The sequence below is a fragment of the Laccaria bicolor genome, genomic scaffold (assembly GCF_000143565.1).
Source record: "Laccaria bicolor S238N-H82 LACBIscaffold_7 genomic scaffold, whole genome shotgun sequence".
Lineage (NCBI taxonomy): Eukaryota > Fungi > Basidiomycota > Agaricomycetes > Agaricales > Hydnangiaceae > Laccaria > Laccaria bicolor.
In genome coordinates, this window is record NW_001889878.1 from 162145 (window position 1) to 186585 (window position 24441).

At 45.1% G+C, this 24441-nt stretch overlaps 6 protein-coding genes across 6 annotated transcripts; 3 read left to right on the forward strand and 3 right to left on the reverse strand.

Annotated features, from left to right (window-relative positions):
* Positions 1-171: 171 nt before the first annotated feature.
* Positions 172-1399, reverse strand: LACBIDRAFT_325145 (uncharacterized protein; the record flags this gene model as incomplete). The annotated part of the gene is made up of 6 exons (XM_001878905.1): positions 172-210; positions 265-374; positions 534-552; positions 783-904; positions 957-1094; positions 1126-1399. The coding sequence occupies 6 exons, from the start codon at positions 1397-1399 to the stop codon at positions 172-174; spliced, it is 702 nt and encodes a 233-aa protein (XP_001878940.1).
* An 8282-nt stretch (positions 1400-9681) lies between these two features.
* LACBIDRAFT_325146 (uncharacterized protein) lies at positions 9682-11766 on the forward strand (the record flags this gene model as incomplete). Its single annotated transcript, XM_001878657.1, has 12 exons — positions 9682-9722; positions 10126-10261; positions 10319-10396; positions 10448-10531; positions 10583-10642; positions 10701-10757; positions 10829-10877; positions 11167-11231; positions 11400-11481; positions 11578-11579; positions 11673-11725; positions 11751-11766. The coding sequence occupies 12 exons, from the start codon at positions 9682-9684 to the stop codon at positions 11764-11766; spliced, it is 723 nt and encodes a 240-aa protein (XP_001878692.1).
* A 360-nt stretch (positions 11767-12126) lies between these two features.
* LACBIDRAFT_325147 (uncharacterized protein) lies at positions 12127-13642 on the forward strand (the record flags this gene model as incomplete). Its single annotated transcript, XM_001878658.1, has 5 exons — positions 12127-12257; positions 12314-12576; positions 12634-13476; positions 13549-13565; positions 13592-13642. The coding sequence occupies 5 exons, from the start codon at positions 12127-12129 to the stop codon at positions 13640-13642; spliced, it is 1305 nt and encodes a 434-aa protein (XP_001878693.1).
* Positions 13643-13792: 150 nt separating this feature from the next.
* LACBIDRAFT_325148 (uncharacterized protein) lies at positions 13793-14931 on the reverse strand (the record flags this gene model as incomplete). The annotated part of the gene is made up of 6 exons (XM_001878906.1): positions 13793-13803; positions 13882-13958; positions 14038-14210; positions 14309-14502; positions 14705-14758; positions 14922-14931. 6 exons carry the CDS (start codon positions 14929-14931, stop codon positions 13793-13795), a joined length of 519 nt encoding a protein of 172 aa, XP_001878941.1.
* A 647-nt stretch (positions 14932-15578) lies between these two features.
* Positions 15579-17294, forward strand: LACBIDRAFT_325149 (uncharacterized protein; the record flags this gene model as incomplete). Its single annotated transcript, XM_001878659.1, has 10 exons — positions 15579-15674; positions 15719-15790; positions 15850-15918; positions 15977-16036; positions 16215-16286; positions 16395-16514; positions 16573-16638; positions 16760-16779; positions 16938-16964; positions 17015-17294. The coding sequence occupies 10 exons, from the start codon at positions 15579-15581 to the stop codon at positions 17292-17294; spliced, it is 882 nt and encodes a 293-aa protein (XP_001878694.1).
* Positions 17295-22956: 5662 nt separating this feature from the next.
* Positions 22957-23279, reverse strand: LACBIDRAFT_247901 (uncharacterized protein; the record flags this gene model as incomplete). Its single annotated transcript, XM_001878907.1, has 2 exons — positions 22957-23191; positions 23245-23279. The coding sequence occupies 2 exons, from the start codon at positions 23277-23279 to the stop codon at positions 22957-22959; spliced, it is 270 nt and encodes an 89-aa protein (XP_001878942.1).
* Between the last annotated feature and the right edge of the window lie 1162 nt (positions 23280-24441).

Here is a 24441-nt window from a genome sequence, read left to right on the forward strand (position 1 = left end):
GGCTATACAGCACCTATTAGCCCAATGTTGCCTACTTGAGCTATCAGCGTTACAATGGATAGGATTTTGGCTTAGATTTGCAGAGACTAAATAACCGATTAGTATGTGGCTTCAATCCTACGGGTCCATAATTTTAATTACTACCCCATAACTATGTTAAAGTGCTCATTCTTAGGGGTGATCTCGACATAGGGGCCACAAATAAAAATTCTGGATCCGTAGATCGATTGGAATTCAAATTCTAAGTAATATCCTCCTACAAACCATGTTCATACGTGTTGTGGTTGGAAAGTTATAGTCCAATCTCTCCAGAGTGCCAAATTTGGCAGGGAAAACAAGCTGATTTCGCATTTTTGGAGCAATAAATACAATTTCTACATGGAAAACTCTCTCAGTGGATTCAATCACATCATTCCCTCAAACCCACTGCAAAAAATATATTGGATTGGTGTTGTGGAAGGTACAAAGTCCATGTCTCAAGAAATTGGCCCTGTGACGCTATGTCACGGCATGTCACTGGTCATCACACTTACCAAGGATTGTGCAACACCACTAAATAATGAATTTCGTAAGCATTTTTGACTATCACAAATGTAAGAGTGGTCACTCACATTAGAGATTGTCGAATGGAGTCAACACAGTGCAATACATGCTCTTCGTCTAGATCAGTATCATTGGCGTAGTAGTTGTGATGTAATGGTCACCAGATGTTATTCTTTAACCAATGAACAAGGAGAAATTTTGAATTAGAGGTTGATAAAAAAACAGATCTGTTGTCGTACCAGGCAGTGAAGCTGGTGAAAAACATCAAGTCCAGGGAGGTAGTAGCCGGGCTCGTGTTTGATGGGATACATCTTATTGGGAAGAAGTGCAGCCTCACTTTTCAGGATTTTCAAGAGAGTATCTAAACCCATCATGATATTTTTCCTTCGTTTTTGGCGGGGATCAAAACTTACAATTGTAAAGCTCTCCCCAAGCACGATCAACTTCCTTCGAAGCCCCCTGATAGATAGTTTTGTGTTCTCTTCCAGGCGTGAACAACTTGATTTTGTATTCAGCTTCTGATTGCACGGGCACTTCAAATTTTGTGAAGTCTGATTTCATAGAAATTCCACAGTAACTCACAGTACAAGAGCATCCCATCAGTGGACGGGCACCGACATGGTATAGTGCTGCTACCACAATCTTTGTTGAATATGATGGCGACAATGAGAGCAATTGTTTGCAGAATGATGATGATAATCAGCATCTTTTCACGCATTGCAAGTATGTGCCAGGTATTATGCTTGGAGCGATCATCTCTGTAGCTGCCTTGCTTGCATGCTTCTGAATCATCAGATGGAAGCAGTGGTGAGGTCAAGGGAAGATACTTTGCGGATTTGTTGCCCATGAGTATCATTCTGACAAGATATGTAGGTGTCAGGGGAGATGTTTAAACAGGCTGTGGGCCAATCTGAGCCTCTTAATCAGTCCGCTATGGGCACTTCCCTTTAACGTAACATAAATCAGGAACCGAAGTGCACTGCAGACAACTTGCCAAGGAGGCCATCTGCAACCTATTCATGGGCAATTTGGTCCTCGGTAATAGGTAATGTTTGCCTTAACTTCCGAAACTTGGAAAAAAATAAGCTGAGCCATTATAATCAGCTTCAAATCTACATTTGCCGACACAGACCAGTGTCAGTGATCTAGGCACTTCAGATTCGAAAATGCTCACTCTGACTGGGAGGCAAGTTAGATATTAGTTGAATTCCAAGTCCTGTTCCTAGGAATCATTCTTTGTACTTATTTCCCTGTGTTGTACCGAATACATACATACTTCAGGGCATTCAGTAGATATGCAGTGGAACCTAAGATATCCAAGTGGTCAGTTATCCAATGGACCATAAGGCTACCCCAATGGGCCCAATCTAATTTGATGTGATTGAACATAGGTTGGCCCAACCACTGCAGATGTTAAGTGGGCATTGTTGGGGCCAACTGGGCCAAAATAACAAAACCCTTTAGAAACATAATTGGGCCCAATGACCTGTAGACAACATAAATTGACCGACATGAGAATATACAAATGGCCAAAGTTGGGCCCCATCTTCTACAACTAGTAATTAGGCTATGGGGCATAATTGGGCCCAATCTTTTGCAACCCATTCAGCTCCTGATCATCAGCTCTGGAAAACCCTTTCCAAACTGAATTTCGGAGTGGGGGTTAGGGTTAGGGTTAACAGTTCCGAAGAGGTTCTGAATAGGGTTAGGGTTAGCCCTTTGGCCTTTGGCTCCAAGAGCCAAGATGCAAATGGAGCAGCGGTTTGTTAGTTTTGAATGCCCAGTGAATGGATGCTAGTGCTTGAAAGTCTGGTCCAGTCCAGTTTTTTGGCCCAAAACAAAAAGACCGAGACCAAGACCGGTCCACACAATTCCTAAAACCTCAAAAGACCAGACCAGGACCGGAAAAGACCAATACTGCAGTCTTTTTCAGTCTTTGGACCAGTCTTGGTCCAAACTGGTTACAACCAGTTCAAGACCAGTTTTTCAATGAAATATGTAATAGATTTTGCAATTGTGAGTTGGTAAATTTATTTACATTCTTCGTAGCTTCTAAACGAGTGCAAGAACGTTAAATTACGTTGAGAATTGATGTATATACAAAAATACTAAGGTACATCTGCTATTTTCACAAAATATTTTACAGTTTTGTATGTATCTTTGTCAGTTTTTGACCTAAAAATATGATCTTAGGTGCGTTTTGAAGGGTTATTATGTAGGTACAAAAGACCAGTCTTAACCGACAAGACCGCAGTCTTGTGATCTCAAATCTCAAAGACCAAGACTGCAGGTCCAGTCTTTTGCAGTCTTGGTCCGGTCCAGTTGCAGTCTTTTTGCAGTCTTGGGACTGGACTTCCAAGCACTAATGGATGCATTCATTCACCATCTCCCAGCAGCTTTCCCCTCTCACATGGCTCCTCCAAAAGTCTGGCCAAAGAAATGTCTGAATTTGTCTTTAACATGCTGAATGTCAGTGCTCTGAAACTCCAGCCGAAAGAATACCAGATTTGCATTTAACATGTCAGTGCTCCGGAAGGTCCCGGCGAATTTGAATTTGTCTTTAATATGCTGAATATTAGTGCTCCGAAACTCTGGCAAAAAGATGTCTGAATTTGTCTTTGATATGCTGAATGCCAGTGCTCCAAAACTCTGGCTGAAATTTTAACATAGTGCTCTGAAGTCCTTGCTGAAAAAATGTCCGAATTTGTCTTTGATATGCTGGATGTTAGTGCTCCGGAACTCCGGCCAAAAATTTAACATGTCAGTGCTCTGAAGGTCCCGGCGAAAAAATATCCGAATTTGTTTTTAACATGCTGAACTTCATTGCTCCGAAACATCGGCCGAAAATTTAACATTAGTGCTCCGAAGGTCCTGGCGAAAAAATATCAGAATTTGTTTTTAACATGCTGAACTTCATTGCTCCGAAACATTGGCCAAATATTTAACATGTCAGTGCTCCGAAGGTCCTAGCGAAAAAATATCTGAATTTGTCTTTAATGTGCTGAACGTCATTGCTCCGAAAATTAATAACATGTCAGTGCTCCGAAGGTCCCAGCGAAAAAATGTCCGAATTTGTCTTTAACATGCTGAATATTATTGCTCCGAAACATCGGCCGAAAATTTAACATAGTGCTCCGAAGGTCCCGGCGAAAAAATGTCCGAATTTTCTTTAACATGCTGAATGTCATTGCTCCGAAATTTGGCCGAAAATTTAACATGTCAGTGCTCTGAAGGTCCCAGCGAAAAAATGTCTGAATTTGTCTTTAACATGCTGAATGTCATTGCTCCAGCCGAAAATTTAACATGTCAGTGCTCTGAAGGTCCCGGCGAAAAAATGTCCGAATTTGTCTTTAACATGCTGAATATTATTGCTCCGAAACATCGGCCGAAAATTTAACATAGTGCTCTGAAGGTCCCGGCGAAAAAAATGTCCGAATTTGTCTTTAACATGCTGAATGTCATTGCTCCGAAATTTCGGCTGAAAGTTTAACATGTCAGTGCTCCGAAGGTCCCGGCAAAAAAATATCCGAATTTGTCTTTAACATGCTGAATGTCATTGCTCCAAAACTCCAGCTGAAAGTTTAACATGTCAGTGCTGCGAAGGTCCTGTTGAAAAAATGTCCAAATTTGTTTTTAACATGCTGAATGTCATTGCTCCAAAACTCCAGCAGAAAATATAACAGATTTGTGTTGAACATGTCAGTGCTCACTGCTCCGAACATCCACCCAAAAGAATGTCCCCATTTATGGTTAACATACTGAATGTTAATGCTCTGAAATGCTAGCTAAAAAGATTTGTGTGAATGTCAGTGCTCCGAAAATGCACCTGACAACACATCCAGAGTTTTAATTAGTATGCTGAATGTCAAAGGTCTGCCAACCCAGCTGCAAACATGTCCTTATGCCCGCATGGACTATGATAAGTGTTTGAAGTGTCAACTTTTAGACTACAGAATGTTTGTAGTGTCCGCTTTTTAGACTACAAAAGTTTGTAGAGTCCATTATTTTAGACTACAAAAGTTTGTAGTGTCCATTATTTCAGACTATGAAATTTGTAGTCTCCACCTTTTGAGACTACAACTGTTTGTAATGTTTGCTTTTAGACTACAGAATTCCGTAGTATCTGCTTTCTGAGACTACAAGTTTGTAGTGTCTACTCTTCACATTTGTATGGTCCGCTTTTTCAAACCTCAAAAGGTTGTAATCTGCTTTTCTGACACATAATTGGTGGTGTCCTTCACTATGAATAAGCATGTAGGTTCATGGGGCTGTGATTGAAAGACTGAAAAGGGTGGACATTATGCCATTGTCATATCATGGGTTTTAAGATTGAACTTTGTGTCATTCTCATTCCTTGAACTATATCAATGGCAAATTCTTTTTTTTATAGTTTGAAAGCCAACATTCCAAACAATTGTAGTCTCAAAAAGTGGAGACTACAAACTTTCGTATTCTGAAATAATGGACACTACAAACCTTTAGACACTATGAGACCTTCTGAAAGCATTGTGTGACGTTCCAGAAACATTGTTTGGCCTTTCAGGAACATTGCTTGATGTCCCAAAAAACATACTTATCATCATGTTCTGAAATGCATGTTAAAATAAAAGGTTTCAGCAGCTGTCAGTGCTAAAATACTTCCATGAACATTGTCTGACCTTCTGGGGAATATGTGCACTCATTACTATCATCCAATATGTTCAATACACCAAAATACAGGTGAAAGTGAAGGGCCTGGACAGTTTTTAGTGCTGAAGTTCTTGTTTGACCTTCCAGAAACATTGCTTTAGCTTCTGGAAACATTGCCTGACATTCCGAGAACATTGCTTGGCCTCCCAAAGAATATACCTATCATCCAATATTTTTGATCTCCCAAAATACATGTCAAAATGAAAGGGTTAGGCAGCCAAAATGCTTCCAGGAACATTGTGTTACCTTCCGGGGAATATGTGCACCCCATACTATCATTCAATACTTTAAATACACCAAAGTACACATGAAAATGAAGGATTTTGGCAGTTCTTAGTGGTCAAATTGTTGTTTGACCTCCTCGAAACATTGTTTGACCTTCCAGAAACACTGTTTGACTTTCCAGAGACATTGTGTGACATTCCAGGAACATTGCCTGACCTTCTGGGAACATTGCGTGGCCTCCCAAAGAATATACTTATCATCTGATACTTTTGATGTTCCGAAATACATGAGAAATGACATTCAGCATGTTAAAGACAAATATGGACATTTTTTCACCAGGACCTTTGAGCACTGACATGTTAAACTTTCAGCTGGAGTTTCGGAGCATTGTCATTCAGCATGTTAAAGAGAAATTCGGACATTTTTTCGCTGGGACCTTCGGGCACTGACATGTTAAATTTTCGGCTGAGCAATGATGTTCAACATGTTAGACCAATTCGGATATTTTTTCGCCAGGACCTTCGGACCACTGACATGTTAAACTTTCAGCCAAAATTTCGGAGCAATGACATTCAGCATGTTAAAGAGAAATTCGGACATTTTTTCGCCGGGACCTTCGGAGCACTGACATGTTAAATTTTCAGCTGAGCAATGACATTCAGCATGTTGGACAAATTCGGATATTTTTTCGCCGGGACCTTCGGACCACTGACATGTTAAATTTTCAGCCAATGTTTCGGAGCAATAATATTCAGCATGTTAAAGACATATTTAGACATTTTTTGGCTGGGACCTTTGGAGCACTGACATGTTAAATTTTCGGTCGATGTTTCGGAACAATGAAGTTCAGCATGGTAGACAAATTCGGACATTTTTTCGCCAGGACCTTCGGAACACTGGCATGTTAAACTTTTGGCCAGAGTTTTGGAGCACTAACGTTCAGCATCCAATACTTTAAATACACCAAAATACACGTGAAAATGCAGAATTTCAGCAGTTGTTAGTGCCGAAATTTTCATTTGACATGCTGGGAACAGTGTTTGACCTTCCCAAAACATTGCTCAAGCTTCCGGACACATTGCGTAATGTTTCGGAAACATTGCCTGACATTCCAGGAACATTGCTTGGCCTCCCAAAGAATCTACTTATCATCCGATACTTTTGATGTTCTGAAATACATGTCAAAATAAAAAAAATCGGTGGCTGTCAGTGCGAAAATACCTTTGGGAACATTTTGTGACCTTCCGGGGAATATGTGGACTCACTATCATCATACAATACTTTAAATTTATCAAAATACATGTGAAAATGAAGAATCTTGGCAGTTTTTACTGCCGAAATTCTTGCCTGACCTCCTGGGTACATTGTTTGACCTTCCAGAAACCTTGTTCAATTTCCCAGAAACATTGTTTGACCTTCCAGGAAAAGTTTTAGTCCAGCCTCAGTTTCAAAACAACTTTCAGCTCAGACAAATAATGCCAGACATCCAATGATTCTTGGCTTCAAAATGTTTGTCAGCTTCAAACAGATAGTTGTGCAGATCCAATGACTACATGATCACCGGTGTCCCTTGTATATTCTAAGATGGCTGTACTACAGTGAACCCCATTGAAAGCAGCAGGGAAATACTGACCTTGCATATTCCCATATTTCCATACTATAACAACAGCAGTGAACCCAGCCGAGATCATAAATTTCAAAACATTGGAGGGTAATACTGACCTTCATATCTCCACATGGCCAAACCACAATGCTGGCAGTGAACCCACACATATTTCACAAATGTAAAAGCATTGGAGTGTAATACTGACTTTGCATATTCATGCATCTGCCAGCATTGAACTTGGCCGAAATCATCATGGCAATCTGAAGTTAGAGGGTAACCCTAACCTTGCATATTTCTATATGGCCTGGTGCACATATTCTTTCATGGCGAAACCACAATATGTCGGTGAACCCGGCCCAAGTCATCTGAATTTGGAAACATCGGAGGGTAACCCTAACCTTGCAACTTCCTGCATGGCAATACCACAATGTGTTGGTGAACCCGGCCCAAATCATCATACATCGTAGGGTAACCCTAACCTTGCATATTCCTGCATGGTAACAGGGACCGATGAAAAATCCTTCAGCCCAACATACAATGTTACATTACTTAGCAATTTGGCCCAACCTTGACCATTAGGATATGCCTTTACATAGATATATACTGTTCACAATTGGGCCACACTATCCCAACTAGATGTAAAAGCATGCATTGGGCCCACCTACATTCAATAACGTACTTTTGTATTGGGCCCATTGGGGTGGCCCTATGGTCCATAGTACAATTGACCATGTGGAGTACTGTTAGTCTATAGTGTGACTTGTGAGTACTTGTGCATACTTGAACTTGCAATCAGCTTCATTGTATGGCAGAGTCCAATTCTGTCCAAAGGTAGACAGAGTTGAGAGCAGTGCATCACAATTCAGGAAGAAGGGTGGATGAAGCAGAAGTATTGAGCTCTTCCATCAATCAGTGTTCCAAGGCGTCAGAGCTCGAGAAATTCGCTGAGGCTATCAAAGTTGAACAAGTTCGGAGCTAGTGTTTGAAAGTCCGGTTCGGTCCGGTTTTTTCATGCCCAGGGGCGTTAACCGTAACCGTAACTGGTCTGCCTTTTCCCCAGAAGTCAAAAGACCAGACCGGACCACAAAAAGACCGCAGACCACGGTTTTTTGCGGTCTATAGACCGGTTTCGGTCTGCATCAGTTTTAACCGGTTTATGACCGGTCTTTAGGCCAATATTTTAAAATTATGAATCGGTAAATTTATTAACATCTCTAATAACTTCAAAACGAGCCCAAGAACGTTAAATTCCGTTAGGAATTGGTGCTTCTATAAAATAAGTCTGGTACATCTATTATTCCCAAAAGTCATTTACATTTTAATTCATATCTCTCTCGTTTTTTTACCAAATCGTACGTTCTTGGGTGCGTTTTAAAGGGTATTTAAGGGGCTACAAAAGACCGGTCCAAACCGGTCAAGACCAGTTCACGTTAACCGGTTTTTTTGCGGTCTTTACCTTTCAAAAATAAAAGACTGTAACCGCAGGTCCGGTCTTTTGCGGTCTTGGTCCGGTCTGGTTACGGTCTTTTTCCAGTCACGAGACCGGACTTCCAAACACTATTTGGAGCAGAAGCATTAGCTTTTTGTTTGCTCTCAAAGCCATCAACATTGATCGTAAACATCCTTGAAGGATCGAAGTTTTCCGAGATCCCAGTTGGATCCCAGGTACTAATCACTGTGATCAGCTGTCCTAGAATCATGGTGAAGTTTTATTGCCAGCAACTTGGAGTGTGCACGGTCGCGGGTGAAATCCGACCGAGGGCACAGGCTGCAGTGACTAGTGACTTGCTGCAGCCTGCAGCCCGCAGCCTGTGCCAAGACTGCTCCGTCTTGGCAATAGTAGGCTAACATGGGCATCTTGGTCGTCTCGGTCATCCATAAAACAAAAAATCCTCGTATCCGAATGAGCCAGACTCCGCCACCACAAGCAACTGTTACGTTGATTTTGTGAGTTAATCTTACATCGGAATGGGAAAGATCGGTGTAAGGTCAAGGGGGTAGTGGGACATGGATCCTGAACCAAGGGTTGGGGGGGGGTGTCCGGCCACAGGCCGAGAAAAAAAAAAGTGAACCCCATCAATTTCAAATTTTCATCGTCAGCGACGTTCCATGGGTGATGGATGAGATGTATCTGAAGCTGAAGCGCTGACGGTCCAAATCAATTGCAAATCTAGTGTCTTCTAGTGTAGCTACATACCGTCTATGTTGAGTCTCAAGTCTCAACACACCCTGATACACTCTGCATGCCACCCCAAGGGCTTCTCATGCTAGTCTACTCATAAGTAACTATCCAACAGCCTTCACGCTGACCTATAGCTAGTTGCAATTGGCAGTCACACCACTTTCGACGCTTCAGATTTTTACTCAGCACCATTATCCCCCCCTCCCAGCTCGCTATTACAATCTGGGTGACCATAACTGTGACGCAGCCAGCCGTGGTGCAATGTACGACATAATCAGATTTGGAGTCACCACTGCCATTAGGCCTAGTTTACTTGTTACATGTAAATTTTCTGAATTCAAAAAAAGAAAGAAAAAAAACATAGTATGGGAAAAACATACTATATTAGGAAGGTAGGTGGTGGGGGGGTGTCAAGCAGAACTCTGAAAAAAAAAAAATGAGTGTTGGTCTCTTTTCCACATTCCACCACCCCTTTGTGTAAGGTCGTCTGCATGTCTATAAGGTGAAAGAACTTTGAACACTCACTCCATACCAAAGTTCTCAATATGAAGTTTGCCCTCGCTTTCTCAACCGCTTTGATTGCTTTTGATATCCTTTGCTGAAGGTGCTCCTTCTGGAGTAGGACATTATATTTTTCAGTAGTTGAAACATTCTCAGAGCCAGGTCAGGTCAAACTCGGGAAAGAGCCCAATGCAGATGTAGAATATGACAATGGACAAGGTGGTCGTTATTGGGTTCAGGAAGCCAAGGTCTCTACCCGATTTTATGTTCTCCTGAACGGCGCACAAAGCTTACATTTGTTTTCCCAAGTTCGTTCCGCCTGAGGTTCCCATTGATCAGAAATACGGAGACGGCAAGAATAACACTGGTCATTTGTGAGGCGAAGGTTTGCAAATTTCTACGCTTCAGGAAAATCAAAGCTTACAAGTGTTATATTCCTTTCAAAACCTGAGGTTGGGGTTGATCAAAAGTATGCTGACGGGAAAAATGGCAGTATCTGGGTTCGCAAGGCTAAGGTTCGTCTAGTCCCCGTTGAAAACTAGACCTACTGATCACTTCTGTATTCTGAATAGTCAAAAGAAGTCAACCCTGACGTAGAGTATGCGAACGGGAAGCGTCCTGGAGGCGCTGTTTGGATCTGTGAAGCCAAGGTAAGTTCTTTCAACACTGAGGGGCAAACAAAATATTCATATGTTGAGTAGAAGCCTGTGAAAGAAGTCGATCCTGATACAGAATACACCAATGGGACAGGCCTTGGAGGCGCTGTCTGGGTCCGCAAACTCAAGGTAAATCTGTTTATTGAAAGGGGCTAGATGAGTCACTCACATGCTGCATAGAAGCCCGTCAAGGACGATGGCACAGGCCTCAAAGGCGCAGTCGGGGCTTGCAGAGTCAAGGTCAGCTTATTTGTGTATTGAAAAAGATTGGAGGTATCATTGATATCAACCTGTGAAGGAATTCAATCCTGATACCAAATATGCCGACGGAATAGGTCTCGGAGGCACTGTTTGGGTATGTGAGGCCAAGGTTTGTGTCAACTCTTCAGTAATTTCAACAAATTGATCACCCACCCTTTGTGATAGCTGAAGGACGTTAAAGCTGATGGGGAGGACGATGGTTTTGGTCTTGGAGGTAAGGTAAGGTGCCAACTTCCACTCTGGAGGATGTTTCTCACAATGGAGAATCAGTGATTGGGCAGAATGGAGAGCCCACCTACTCTGTGCATACACGGCAGACATGGACAGGCTTTTTCATTTCATCAATTAGTATGGGTAAAGACTTGACCTGATTCCGTTCAATTTTGTGTAACTTTTGCTGATTGATACTTTGATTGTACTTCTTCGTTGAGAGAAACAACTGGGATTTCAATCATCAAATAAGTTTTTTCAAAGAGTCCACAAGAAACGCACATTATGTTCAGATTTATATGCCCAAGACGAACACGGTTGGCCCAACATCAGGAAAAAATGGACTTGCAATATTGGGGTATGTAGACATGATAGTGTTGGTAGCACCATCGAGAGCCCCCTGATATATAGTTCATGGTAGAGGTGCTGACAAATACATATCACTACAAATATGTCTATAGTGCAGCACAGTTGTGCTGTAGCCTCACGTAGATTGATAGACTCAAATTCTCATAGTTGTACATAGCTCTATGTGATCTCTATTGTTCAAGGTAGTTTGAGAATTCCACTAAAAGCAGAGTTGGCTTATTCTACACATTCATATTATAGTGTGTTTATGGTTATGGTCCAAATCCTTTTGTAGTGTTTCAAGGTATCTCATCTATTCCATTTTGTAGTGTCGTGTATTCTATTCTATTTCGTAGATGTATGTATTCATTGTAGTCCCGTTTTAATGTCTGCATTGCGCGGGATTCGATCTCAAAAGCTCATGGTGTTACTAATACTCACCTTTCATTAGTTATCGAGAGTTACCACTACACCAGCGGATAATATCTTTACACTGAATGTTATGTTAGTATGATGGTCATTCACTCAGGTCGACCCATAAATGATCGACATTTACGTCGTCCTTGAAGTGGAGCTATGAATCGGGAAGGCCGCTGCGTAGGATGGTTCGAGATGGTAGGCCTCTAAAAATATCGATAAAGCTTGCCAAACCAAGTGTTTTGACATTGAATGTTGAACATTGAATGTCGGTGGCTTGGTGCGGCAACATTCGTTTGATGATAAACACGATGGTGAGACTGCCAAATGTGGTTGCTTGTTTGGAGCATACAAAGCGAACTTGCCGACTGGAGCGATGTCTTGGTTATTTTAGGTATTCCCACCCCCGCCGCCCGACAAATGACTCAGTAAAGGAGTGAATCTGACGAGGGCTTTAAAAGGCACCCAACTTGCCCTCACCACGAATCATGTCCACACTCGATCACGACCTTGCTGCTGTTCGCAATGCCATTTCTAAGAAACAGCCCTTCATCACTGGTACCCATCCTCTTACCGACAACTCTGGACTCTTCTTTTTTCGGACAGGAGGCGGTACAGGGTGAAACCCTTTCTCTATTCCTCTTGTCGAGTCGTCGTCCTGATTTTTGTCAACAGAGCACATTGTATAGACCTCGCCAACGCCGACGACGCGAGCCTTCAAGTTTTGCTAGAAGCGTGTCAGCCGGCTCCTTTCGGCATCGACAACAAAGATGTATTGGATGAAACCTATCGAAAAGCTTGGAAGATGGACAACTCCAATTTCGCGACGCGCCTTGACGTGGTTAATACCGGAATCTTGGATTGTATTCGCTCAATGCTTATGCAGGGAAACAAGAACAAGAAAATTCGGCCGGAAATGTACAAGTTGAATGTTTATGGTGAGTTCGATTCGGAACTTGATGATGAATGAGAGAATATACGGCGCATATATGAAGGTCCTGGCTCTTTCTTCAAAGCACACAAGGATACTCCCCGCGGCGAGAACATGTTCGGTTCACTCGTTGTTGTTTTCCCGACTCGCCACGAGGGAGGAGCCCTTCAACTCCGTCATAAGGGTCAAGAATGGACCTTTGATTCTGCAGCCATCACTTCCACGCAAGACGTCCCTTCAATTGCTTACGTCGCATTCTATGGCGACGTCGAACACGAAGTCTCCATGGTCACCTCTGGTTATCGCGTCACTTTGACTTACAACCTCTATTTTGACGACACCTCATCTAAGCCGGGTCCCATATATTCCTGGATGAAGGAAGACGAACTTGCACTCCGTACATCTCTATCCGCCCTTCTTGATCATCGCGATTTATTGCCCGATGGCGGATATCTCGGTTTCGGTCTCGAATTCATGTACCCCGTCGCCCGAGGGACTATCAGAGGGCTAATCAACTCCCTCAAAGGAAGCGACGCCATGATTAAACTCGTCCTGGAACAACTCAATCTCAAGCCCCAGGTCAAAATCATCTACGAGGATAACGAGGACGCATACCCTGCAGGTCACCATTATGGGGATGACCAGCCACCTCTCAAGAGGCCTCACATCATGCTGGACGACGAGGATGAACTTCCGGACTGGGAAACGGAGGAGCCTTTTCGGATTTCGATACCCGAAGGTGGACACGGAATCGTGATTTGCGGCGCGGATGAGGTTGGCGAATACTCCGACTACGGCCATGAGGTCCTTCGAGCTAAGAAGGTGTTATGGGTCACGCCACAAATGACGTTCACCAGCCTCAAGTCCCCTTACGTGGCTTATGGAAACGAGGCATCGCTTGGGTTCAGTTACGGAAATGTGTGTCTCGTTGCAGAGGTTCTGCCTTTGGGGCAGCGAGTGAAATGTACTACTTGAACAGCAACTTTGGTAGGATATGTAAGTTACAGTTGCGGCGAAAATAGGTGTGGATGATCTCCGACAATGGGGCACCAGAATGCCGGATCGGTAGTTAGTCCAGATCGAAGTCCCAAAAAAAAAAAAAGATTAAAGGCCTTGTAAATGTCAAAATTGTTGCAAAACTTCGTATTGACTCTATGTAATTTCTTACATCCAAATGGACACTGTCTGGTGCTAACATATGTACATCTCATGAATTGAGGAATCTATGGAACTTCTGGGGAATTATCATAACATTTTCAATGTAAATACAGCCTTACCTCGTCCTTTCCAACTATTCCACCTCCATACTTACCAGAGTAAGAGTCGTCCATTGAGGGCTCGAAAGACGAGCATTCAAGGTTTCTTCGGTACTGTGTGGGAACCTTGTGACTGTGGTCATGTGTTTCGCACAACACGCGTTCAAAACTCCACGTCAACTCCCGACCTTCCCATAGAAATATGGACATACATCTTCTCCTTTGCCTGCATGGACAACGGAATTACCGGGTGTGCTCTGCAACGTGTCTCCAAGTGTTTTCGTGAGTTATCAAAGTATTCCCGGTTCAACTCCGTCGGGTAGAAGTGATAGACAACAGGAGTCGTCGGCTTCACTGGAGGCCTGCCATCGTGTTCTGGTGACCGCTAGATATATTAGCACCGGTCCCTGGCGAAATTTTCACATCTAGTAATTATGATCAACTAGGGGTGAATATGCACTTTAACGAAGAAGAAAAACGCACCTCAGGCTCCGAAAAGGCGCGGTTGGGAGACGAATGTTGATAGAGAATCTCATGGATGACCTTCGGAATGAACTTCTGCATGACGGGTAGGTCGTCTTCTACGTATTCCAAAGAATCAATCCACTCGTGATTTTTCGATAAAGGACCCACAACTTGACGAAGTTTCTGCCTGTGTGCCTCGGGGGTGTATCCAACTATCAGCTTGTATGAGTCAGTCTATCATCAGACGTTTCCACTGGCATATATATCAGCGGTACACCTGAATGATGAATCTGAGGCCTGAGGATTATAAACTACCACAAACGTAGGAGTGTTCACCTCAGAGATTGCGGACTGACGTCGACACAACTTAATGGGGCACCTTTGACATGATAGAGATCAGGCAACTGAACGAACCGCAGTTGACTTGCCGAAGAGCCCACCCCGCATTCGATTCATGGGTAAATCGGCCTAGACGAGAACCATTGTAATGTTGAGATTAAATTCTGGTTTCCGGTAAGGAAACAACCTATGACGCAACTGTCGCAACCGTTACAATGGAACTAATGTCGAGTGTACCCTTGCGGCTCCAGGTTAGTGATATACTAGGCACTCAGGATTCGAAAAGGCTCACTCTGAGGCATTTTCTGGATGTTGTTTACGTATGTCTTATTTGACAGACTCCAAGGTCGTCATACAGATGGATTTGGAAGCAGGACGTTGAGGAGGAAGGTCGGGTGAAATGGAACTATCGGGGGCTCTGGACAAAAAGTGTAGCGAGCTTGAGCCTTGAAGCCTATTGCAATGTCGTAGTTGGAGGAGACAGATCAAGTGCTTGTCCAATATTTGCAACTTGTTTGGTCTCAAAGCCATCAACGCTGATCATAAATACATCCTTCAAGAAGTTGAGAGGAAGGGTTCCGAGGGCCCAGAGAAGCCCGAAAATTGCGCAACTGTCCTGAATGGCATCTGGGTATCAATGTAGTGGGCAAGTTTTGTTGTCGGAAGCTCGGAGACCTCGGGATGAAATTATTCGACCGATGGCGCAGCACTGGCAAGCTTGGCGACTCGGATGCGGATGACCCGGGGCATTTTGGTCATCTCGGTCGGTCGGTAAATCGTTGCAATGAGAAATACTTTCATTTTGGGTGTGCAAGATTCTGTTACCGCAAACCATTCTGTTCATTCTGTGAGTCGATTTAAGACATAATGGAGAGGCGGTGTGAGAACCTTTGCACACACATATAAGACCTTGGAAAAAAGACACTCATTCCATAACCCAAGCCTCAATATGAAGTTCACCCTCATCTTCTCAACTGCTTTCCTCGCTTCAATCTCCTTTGTCAATGGTGCCCCCGTCAAGGCCGCTGCCCCTGCCGTGATCGAAGTCGGTCATTATATTTTTTGACAACAAAAATATTCTCACCATAGTGTCAGGTCAAACTTGGGAAAGAGCTCGGCGTAGACCTTAAAGACGGCGCCGTCTTGGTCTGTGGACTCAAGGTGTGTTTGTTGGTAAATCTGACAAAAACTGAACAAAATATTCATCTCTTGCGTTGAAGTTTGGGAAGGACGTCAAAATTGATACAGACTTCAAAGTTGAAGGCCCCATTTCGGCCCGCGCGCTCAAGGTGAATTTGTTGGTATATCTTTAAAAAAAGAACAAAATATTCATTTTTTGCATTGAAGTTTGGGAAAATTGATACAGACTTCAAAGTTGAAGGCCCCGTTTCGGCCCGCGCGCTCAAGGTGAATTTGTTGGTATATCTTTAAAAAAACGAACAAAATATTCATTTTTTGCGTTGAAGTTTGGGAAAATTGATACAGACTTCAAAGTTGAAGGCCCCGTTTCGGCCTGCGCGCTCAAGGTGAATTTGTTCGTTCATCTGAAAGAGACTGAACAAAATATTCATATGTTGCGTGGAAGTTTGGAAAAGACGTCAAAGTCGATACAGACTTGAAAGTTGAACGCGCCGTCTTCGCCCGCGAACTTCTGACGGTGAGTTTATTTGTGCATCTGGAAAAAAACTGAAGAAGATATTCATGCATGCGCATTGTGTTGAAGCCTATCAAAGTTGATAAAGGCATCTTGTTACGCGGACTCCAGGTCAGTTTCTTTGTGCATCAAAAGAGGATGGTCGAATTACTGAGATTTGCATTGAAGCCCGTTAAAGACGTCAAACTCGATGATAAGTATGCTAGCGCCGTCTGGGCTCGAGAAATCAAGGTCAGTTTGTTTGCGGAACGAAAGAGGATGAACGAATTACTGACATGTTGCGTAAAAGCCTCTCAAGGAAGTCAATCCCGACACCGAGTATGCTGATGGAACAGGTCTTGGGGACGCTGTCTGGGTACGTGAGGCCATGATAAATTTCATCACTTTTAATTGATTTCAACGAATTGATCGCCCACCCTTTGTAATAGCTGAAGGATATCAAACCTGGTATGGATATTGTTGATGGTCTTTGACAGGTTCGCAATCTCAAGGTAAGGTGACAACCTCGACCGTTGGGAAGCCCGCTCATCGTAGAAAATCAGTGAATGCGCGGAAAGGAAAGCCCACATCCATGCACGCACGACAGCATAACCCCCCTTTAGTTTTGATTCGTTTCTATGGCTATAGACTTGGACATATTCTGTTGATTTGTAGAACTGTTTCTTGTGTCGATACTGATTTGTACGTCTTCGTCTGAGAGTGACAATCGTGATTCTGTTTACCAAATGAAGAGCCCGCGAAAAACGCACGTTGTATTCTGAGAATGTTGCATCATTATGCTGTGTGCCACCAAAGAACCGAGCATCAATCATTGCCTGCTTAATCGTCAGCAACGAACTCCCGAGAGACGCTTTATCGGTCCCTCAGAGCCCCGAAAACGTTGATCTGGAGTATCCTAAACCTAAGTTGACCAATTGTTCGGGTCTTCCGCACAAAAGGGTCAATTCCTCAACTTTCGCAGACGCCGATACAGCAAAGCATTCCAACATAACCTCCAAAGCTGCCGATTGAGAAAGTTAGCACAATGAATTGCCGCGTAAGGATGGGACGTATCATCAAACAAATCCTGCACAGAGGGCTTCAGCAACGGAAACAGGAGGCCCCGGGAAGCTCACGCCATTTCTTGTCTGCAAAAAATCGCCAAAACAGACCTGGGTCAGCACGTGATATTCCCTAAAATGGAAGCTTCCCGTAAATTTATTTTTTGACGCCGCTAGACCGTCCAAAGACAGCCGTTTCCTTACAGATGAAGCCCAGTGCTTCCCTCTCTTTGTTACCAGCCGCCTTCAGTGAGATGGATGGGACTGCAAAATCTGCTCAGTTGTACCCTCAAATCCGCTATTTGTGGACAAACCTACCATCGAAATCGCCTCAAATCCGCTATTCTGGGACAAAGATAGGCCAAATTTTGGGCCCTCAAATCCGCTATTTTTGGACAAGAAATGGCCAGAGCTTCCCGGGGCCTGAAACAGGTCCAGCGTCGGCCTCTATTGGGACATCCTACGATCTGAGGCCGCGATCATACCACCACCTAATGAGAGACGTGTTCGGTACCATGTTCAGAGAATCAAATGAGTTTACTGACTTGATCAATTTATTCAATGAGTCGCTTTGTTCTTGCAGATCTGGATTCCTGTGGATGCTTAAAGATAGCTGATTGGGCGGGGACTCAGTCGTCGGATGTGAAGAGGATGCTCACACAAAGCTCTCGGCCCAGAAGGGGCAGCTGCGCGTGGCGAGACAATTCCAGACACTCGCAGAGATGCACAAGCTGGGCCACCATCGTTGAACTGACACATTTAGGACAGACTCGAAGGGATGTGATTGTACAGTAGATATTCTCACAATGCATATACTCGTAATGCATAAATCTCATAATGCATGACATTTTCAGGGGACCAACTTGGTACGCGGGGATTTATGCATGGAACGTCATATCGAATAATGCATATCATATTTTGGCATTATGCATTACCAGATCTACAGATTTACCGGGTATTTACCTGTTCACCTCATTGTACCTGAGTTTTTTAGGACCAAAGTCTACCCTAATATACCCTGCCATGAATACACTGCTCGAGAGTAGTATCCAATTTTGCCAACACTTTTCTATCATTCTATGCCAGCTGCTGAGGAGAAGAAGTGGAAACCTCGAGACGGGCACAAGCCCTATGCACCTCGCGGAGGGAATGGAGCTGTGCGAGCATTTGGTGTGTCATCCACTCAGAGGCTCACGGCGTGTCAACACTGCTTTTGCAACAACAATTGCGCAAATTGAGGGCTCATCTTCATGTTGTTCAAGTGAAATCAGCCTGACAAACTACTCTCAACTCTTTTTTCAGTAGTAACCTCTCTCCCATGGATGTCGATAGCCTGTAAATATCCAGTCTTTCCAGTTTTCGTCTCACTACATTATAGTACATAAAGGACATTTCGAAGCATGACATTTTTTGGCTGAGGTCACAAATAGTCACATTTTGTGACATATTTCATCTTGCATAAATCTCACAATGCATAGAAAAAGTCGGGGACCGGCATTATGCATTGTGAGAATATCTACTGTATTTGAATGAAAGAAATAGAGATGTAGATTAGATTAACGTCCGTGGCGAGAGAGCTACCACCAACGCCCCGTTCACCGCACCATCCCCCTTAACAGACAACCACCTCCCAAACCTATGTTCTTGCCCCATTCCCGCTACGAGCATGATTGGATCCACTTTAGGTCTCCTTCCATTTTTTTTACCATCTGCACCCGTCCATGAGGCAGCTTCAATGGTTCCTCGTGGAGGCGTGATGAGCTGCAAAGAGTTAACGACACCTGGGGCCGGAATGGTCCCGACAAGAGAGAATGATTTGAGTTTTGCGTCGAGCTTCCATAACCGCACATCGCCATCCCATGATCCTGAAAGTTGAAGATTAGATTGTAAGATGGGCGGATTTCGAAATAGGACATTACCTGACGCTATAATGTCCGAATATCGCAGACTTGCAAGCGCGGTGACCCATCGTGGTGTTTGAATGAGACCTTCGGTACTTGAATGAGTTTCATGGAAACCATGAGCGATAGCCTGAGTGAAGACGGGCTTCTTTTTCAGAGTTGTCCACAAACAAATGGACCTGAAGAAAAAGACATCAGCGATCTCGACTAATCAGCGAAGAAAGAATACACACCCACTGTCACCACCACTGATGAAGGTCGTCTCATCGATCATGGCAACACACTGGAGGCTCCCCTCGACGAACTTCTTTTCCCGCTCCTTTCCCTTTGATCGTGACACTGGGTCCATGCCGTCCTCATCCTCATCATCACCTTCGTCGTCACCTCTCAAACCACCCTCCAAAACTTCCCTCACCCGACTGCGGCCACCACCCCGAAACACGAGTTGTGTTTCGTCAACAATCTTCCAGTATCTTGCAGTTTTGTCACGGCCGCCTACCGTGATACAAGTCTCCCCACGAAGCGCATCGAGCCCCAATACGTGATCTTGGTGCCCAAATAGTGTTTCCACATAACCCATAACGGACGGGGTAAGATCGTATACTTTGACCGTACGATCAAAGGAACTTGAGTAAAGTTGATTCGTTCCTTTCCGAAAAGCAAGATTCTGAAGACGCAGCCGTTAGTGCAATTAATATATAGCCCGAGATAAAAAGAAACACACTGATATAGTATCCTTATGTCCAAAATGTCCGGAAAAGCCTTTAATCCACTCAGCTTTCTCCGTATCCCATACTCCCAACCTCCGATCCTTCCCCGCACTAGCCAGGAGCTTTCCATCCCCACTGAGTGCCAACGAAAGCACCTCGTCTGTATGGCCCTTCATCTCAGCGTCCGAAGGTGCCTTCCCCTTGCCTTTTCCCTTTACATCAGCAGTGGGTCGGACCTTGTAGAAAGTCGAGACCTTTTTCCCCGTAGAAAGGTCCCATTTAATGACAGACCCCTCCTTGCCTGCGGTGAACATAAATTTCCCGGACTCTGAGGCGACGGCGGATGTTACGGAGAACCGGTGCCCCCGCGTGCGGAGGACAGCCGTTGGTGGTTGGGTAAAATCAAACTGGAGTGAAGCATGGTGAGAGAAGGTCGCGTGTAATGGGAGGCGAATCGTACAGAGTCTGCGATGAATAGATGAACTTTCCCAGAATGTTCCATCACATCCTGCTTCAGCCTCGCGGAGATGAGCTCCTTGTCAACTTGAGCAGCGTCAAACTCGCCCTCAGCTAATCCGTGGAGTCAGAAGAAGCGCATCCAAAAGCACACAATTGAATATCTCACCCAGTCCCATCTTAACGGTCTCCAGGTGCAATTTTGCCAACCGTAACCGCTTCTCAGCGGGCGTCTCATCCTCGTCCTCCTCCCCACTAACATGATCGTCCAAGTCAACATCAGCCCTCAAGTCCATATCGTCAATATCTCCCTCTCCTTCATCCGTTTTGTCTGACAGTTCTTCGTCCGCAGCCCGACCATGGGACTTGGAGGTCTTCTGGACGCCGTTCGGCTTGCCTCCATGTTTCCTCGTCGTGTCCCGCGAAGTGTTAGAGCCTTTGCGGGCGAATTTTTTCCCATGCGTAGGTGGGCCCCCAGTAGAATCGGCGCGCTTCCTTTTGCGCGGTTTGGAGGAGGCGAAGAAGAAATCGGGCATGGGGAGGTTGCGATAGTGGACTTTGCACAACCAAAAAAAATTGGTGCTTGTTTGGATCGTTGTTTGATGTGGATCGTGTCGGTAAGCAGATGCAAGCATCCAATTGTTCAGGAAACTGTGTTTCTTTTCAGGATTTCCTCATGACATACCATCTTTCCATGGAGTACGACTAAGTAGGGTGTTGTTGCTTCAGTTCTCATTATCCAGTAAAAAATTACGACGTAGTGATGCAAAATGGTGATGAGGAAACACAAATCTAGCCATATATAACTGCCAAAAACCATACAACTACACAAGATGACGCCCATACAGGACGATAGGCGTGCTCAATCAAACAATTGCAAGCAACGAAATGATAATGCGTGATGCTCAACATATATTCATACTATCCAAAGTCGGATCATATCGACCATCATACGATCCTTCACTACTACCCGGGTTGCTCGCAGCATATGAGAGCTGATTTGAGGGAGCAACCGCTCTTCCCCTACTGCCAGGGATGGGTGAAACGCTGGTGGAAGAGGACGTCGGGCCTGTGTGAATCAAAGGGGGCCGAACGTTCAGCTGCGGGGCTGACCGTACACCTTCTACATTCCCAAACACAGATGGCCCTTGGATGCGCCCGCTAGGCCTGTAAGGCACGCTCCCTGGCATAGAAGAGCGATCAAGGGAACCCTGTTGGCTCGATTGAGACGACGTCGAAGGTGAACGACTGCGCGATTGGTCGGCCATCATGTAGTAGCTGTTGTTAAGCAAGGAACCTGGAGGGAAGAGGGCGCGATCGTTATACGGAGCAGAAGAACTAGCGCTTTGCCTCCTTTTAGACAAACAAGGGGATGTTCGCTCCATAGATGTAGCAAACACGTCTGGAGCAGAGGGAAAGGAATCCTGGGATTCACATGACTCGCAGTCGCATTGGCCTGGGGGGCAGATGCACCGGGTGACACAACAGTCAGGTTGAGAGAACAATTGTGCGCTAGATGAGTCAGGTATGGGGGATAGTCTGTTGTCCCATGATTGCTGGTCAAAGGACTGCGTCGCATAATTATCAAATGCAGGAGCAGTTGTGGAGTTGGAAGAGATTTGGCGAAGCCATTCATCGATAGAGTCTGTTTGATTTGGTATTGATAAAGCCGTATCGGCGGGCAAGAAGGGTGGAAGAGATAGAATAGTGCAATCGAGACAGGCTGCACAGGCTCCGGGATTGGTGCAGGACGAAAAGGCGGTCGAGGATGGGGCGGTAGCAGCACCATTGTGATGGAAGCAGCCAGGACATTGGCAACCGTCACCACAACCACACATGGAAGGGAACGTATCGTTAACCTCCGTGTTTGGTGGGACCCATTGGGCGCCGTTCGATGCAGGCATCACCGGGTAGTGATCGCTGAACGTCTGTTCGTTGACAGGGTATGAAGATGTAGATGGTTCAGGCGAGATGGGGTAAGACTGGGGTTGTACGAGGTACAGGTGGCTCATACCGTACGCACGCCCGTACGGGCTAAAGACGTTGTCATGATGGCGGCTAGTGTGGTGTCCCCGAGGTGTGCTGGTCGATGGGTTGTGGACAGGCCCACCTACGGGAGTCCCAGCAGGGGGGCGGGGCAGAACAGGCCGAAGCTCAGCGATACGAGCCATGATCTGAGAGGACGTTCTCGACGGGTGGCGGGGAGGCATATAGCCATCCGCGGGAGAAGCCTGCTGGCCATCGGATACAGAGCGGTTCCGATTTCTAGATGGAGCCTGCCTGGGTGTGCAACACTGACAATCGCCGCCTGCTTTGCACATGCAGCTACTTCCCAACCCTATGGTTCGATCAGCATGCTAGCGAAAGGGGAAAAGGTCGCATAGCAGAAGCTGCATACCACCATGGTCAGAGTCAGAAGATGCTCCGTCCGCAGAGTTCTGAATCGCAACCGACGTTTCCAAGGCTTCAGGCAAGCCGTGCGGAAACGCGGCGCTCTCAAATCCCGGCTTAGTACCTGGTCAGTGAAAAATATGCAATGCAACCTTATCCATGAGCTGACCGTAGATCAGAATAAATAGAGGTGACACACACCTTTGTTTGTAGGCGCCGAGGAAGACGAAGGTTGAGAATTGTTGTATGCTTTAGATTCACAGGAACATTTGACGTGGACTTGTTTTGTTTTGCGAAGCTCTCGACAGTGCTCACACTGCGTCACTGGGCGTCCTTTCTTTTTAATTTCAAAAAGAGGGCGATCGCTGTGTTTGCATGCAGATGACCGATGGCCTTTAATGCAGGTCTCGCTGTAGAGATCGATGAGTACAACGGCATGGACGACAAAGTGAACGACCCGGACCATGCGTATTTTTTGCTGCTGATAATCTGCGACATGGTCAGACATCGGTAGGGGTGTCGTAAAAGATCTATACGCACCATTGTGAGAATGAGGCGACGCTGGCGAAAAACGCCCGCCAGCGACAAGCGCAGACTGTGTTATTGAGAAGAAAGAAAGCTGGGGGCGAGTAGGTTGTATTTAATCGCCATGTATGTGGTGGGTGGGATGTGTACTAGCGTTGACAGGCCCGATCTTCCTTAAAGACGCGCACAGACCATGCACTGGTTTCATCACAATATAAATAAACACGAGCAAGCATGTTGTCACTTGTGTGACAATCTTACCCCTTCCATCGCGAAGTTTCTTTTCATTCACCTACGCCCTGTGAACTGAAAAGAACTTTTGCCCCTATACTAGATCGCCACTTTACGGATATGAACGAAGGAGCACACGCCTCTAGCTGCCTCTAGCCTTTGTCTATAAGCCAAAGCTTCATGCACACGACGACTACCTGGAAGCTAATGCTGCTATCCGATGCAGGTGAGCACCGATAACCGGCCAACGTTCACCATTTAAATCCACTTCTACATCATGTATACATACGACCTTCCTAGACTTTTCACATCAAGTCCTGTCTTGAGGGATTTCCGCCACAGGTCCGCCTTTCCGCTGCCCAAAAAAATCTTTATTTGCGACTGTTCCTCTTTGTCTGCTTGCACGCTGCTGGCTGGCTCTCTTCTCCCTTTGGGCACTTGACACAGCCTTCGCTGTTTCCCAACAGTGCGACGATTACAAATGATCGAGTTGTTATAGGAAGACAGCACTACAATGGGAATACTTAGGCGACTCGTTTCTGTCTTCAGATCTTCTTCCTGCCCATCACCTGCTCTCTCGGTACACATGCTGTGGCGCGTTCAGATAAGTCCTCTTCGCCATCTTCGCCTAAGTTAGTGGATCCGTCGACGAACTGTACCCGATACCACTTTCGTCCTTACAACAGCTTGCCCCTCTTACAGCACTCCCGCGAAGCACTGAACAGTGATTGATCAAGCGTCTAATGACATCGCCATCCAGACCCCCATCGCCATCTTACGATATGTACAAGAATTTTGGCGTGCGCGCGGTGACCCGACACTTTGTATGATTACAAGAGGACACCAAGCCCAGGGTTGCACCAGGAGGACAAGGCCTCGCTGAGGGATTTCCGCTTTTGACATG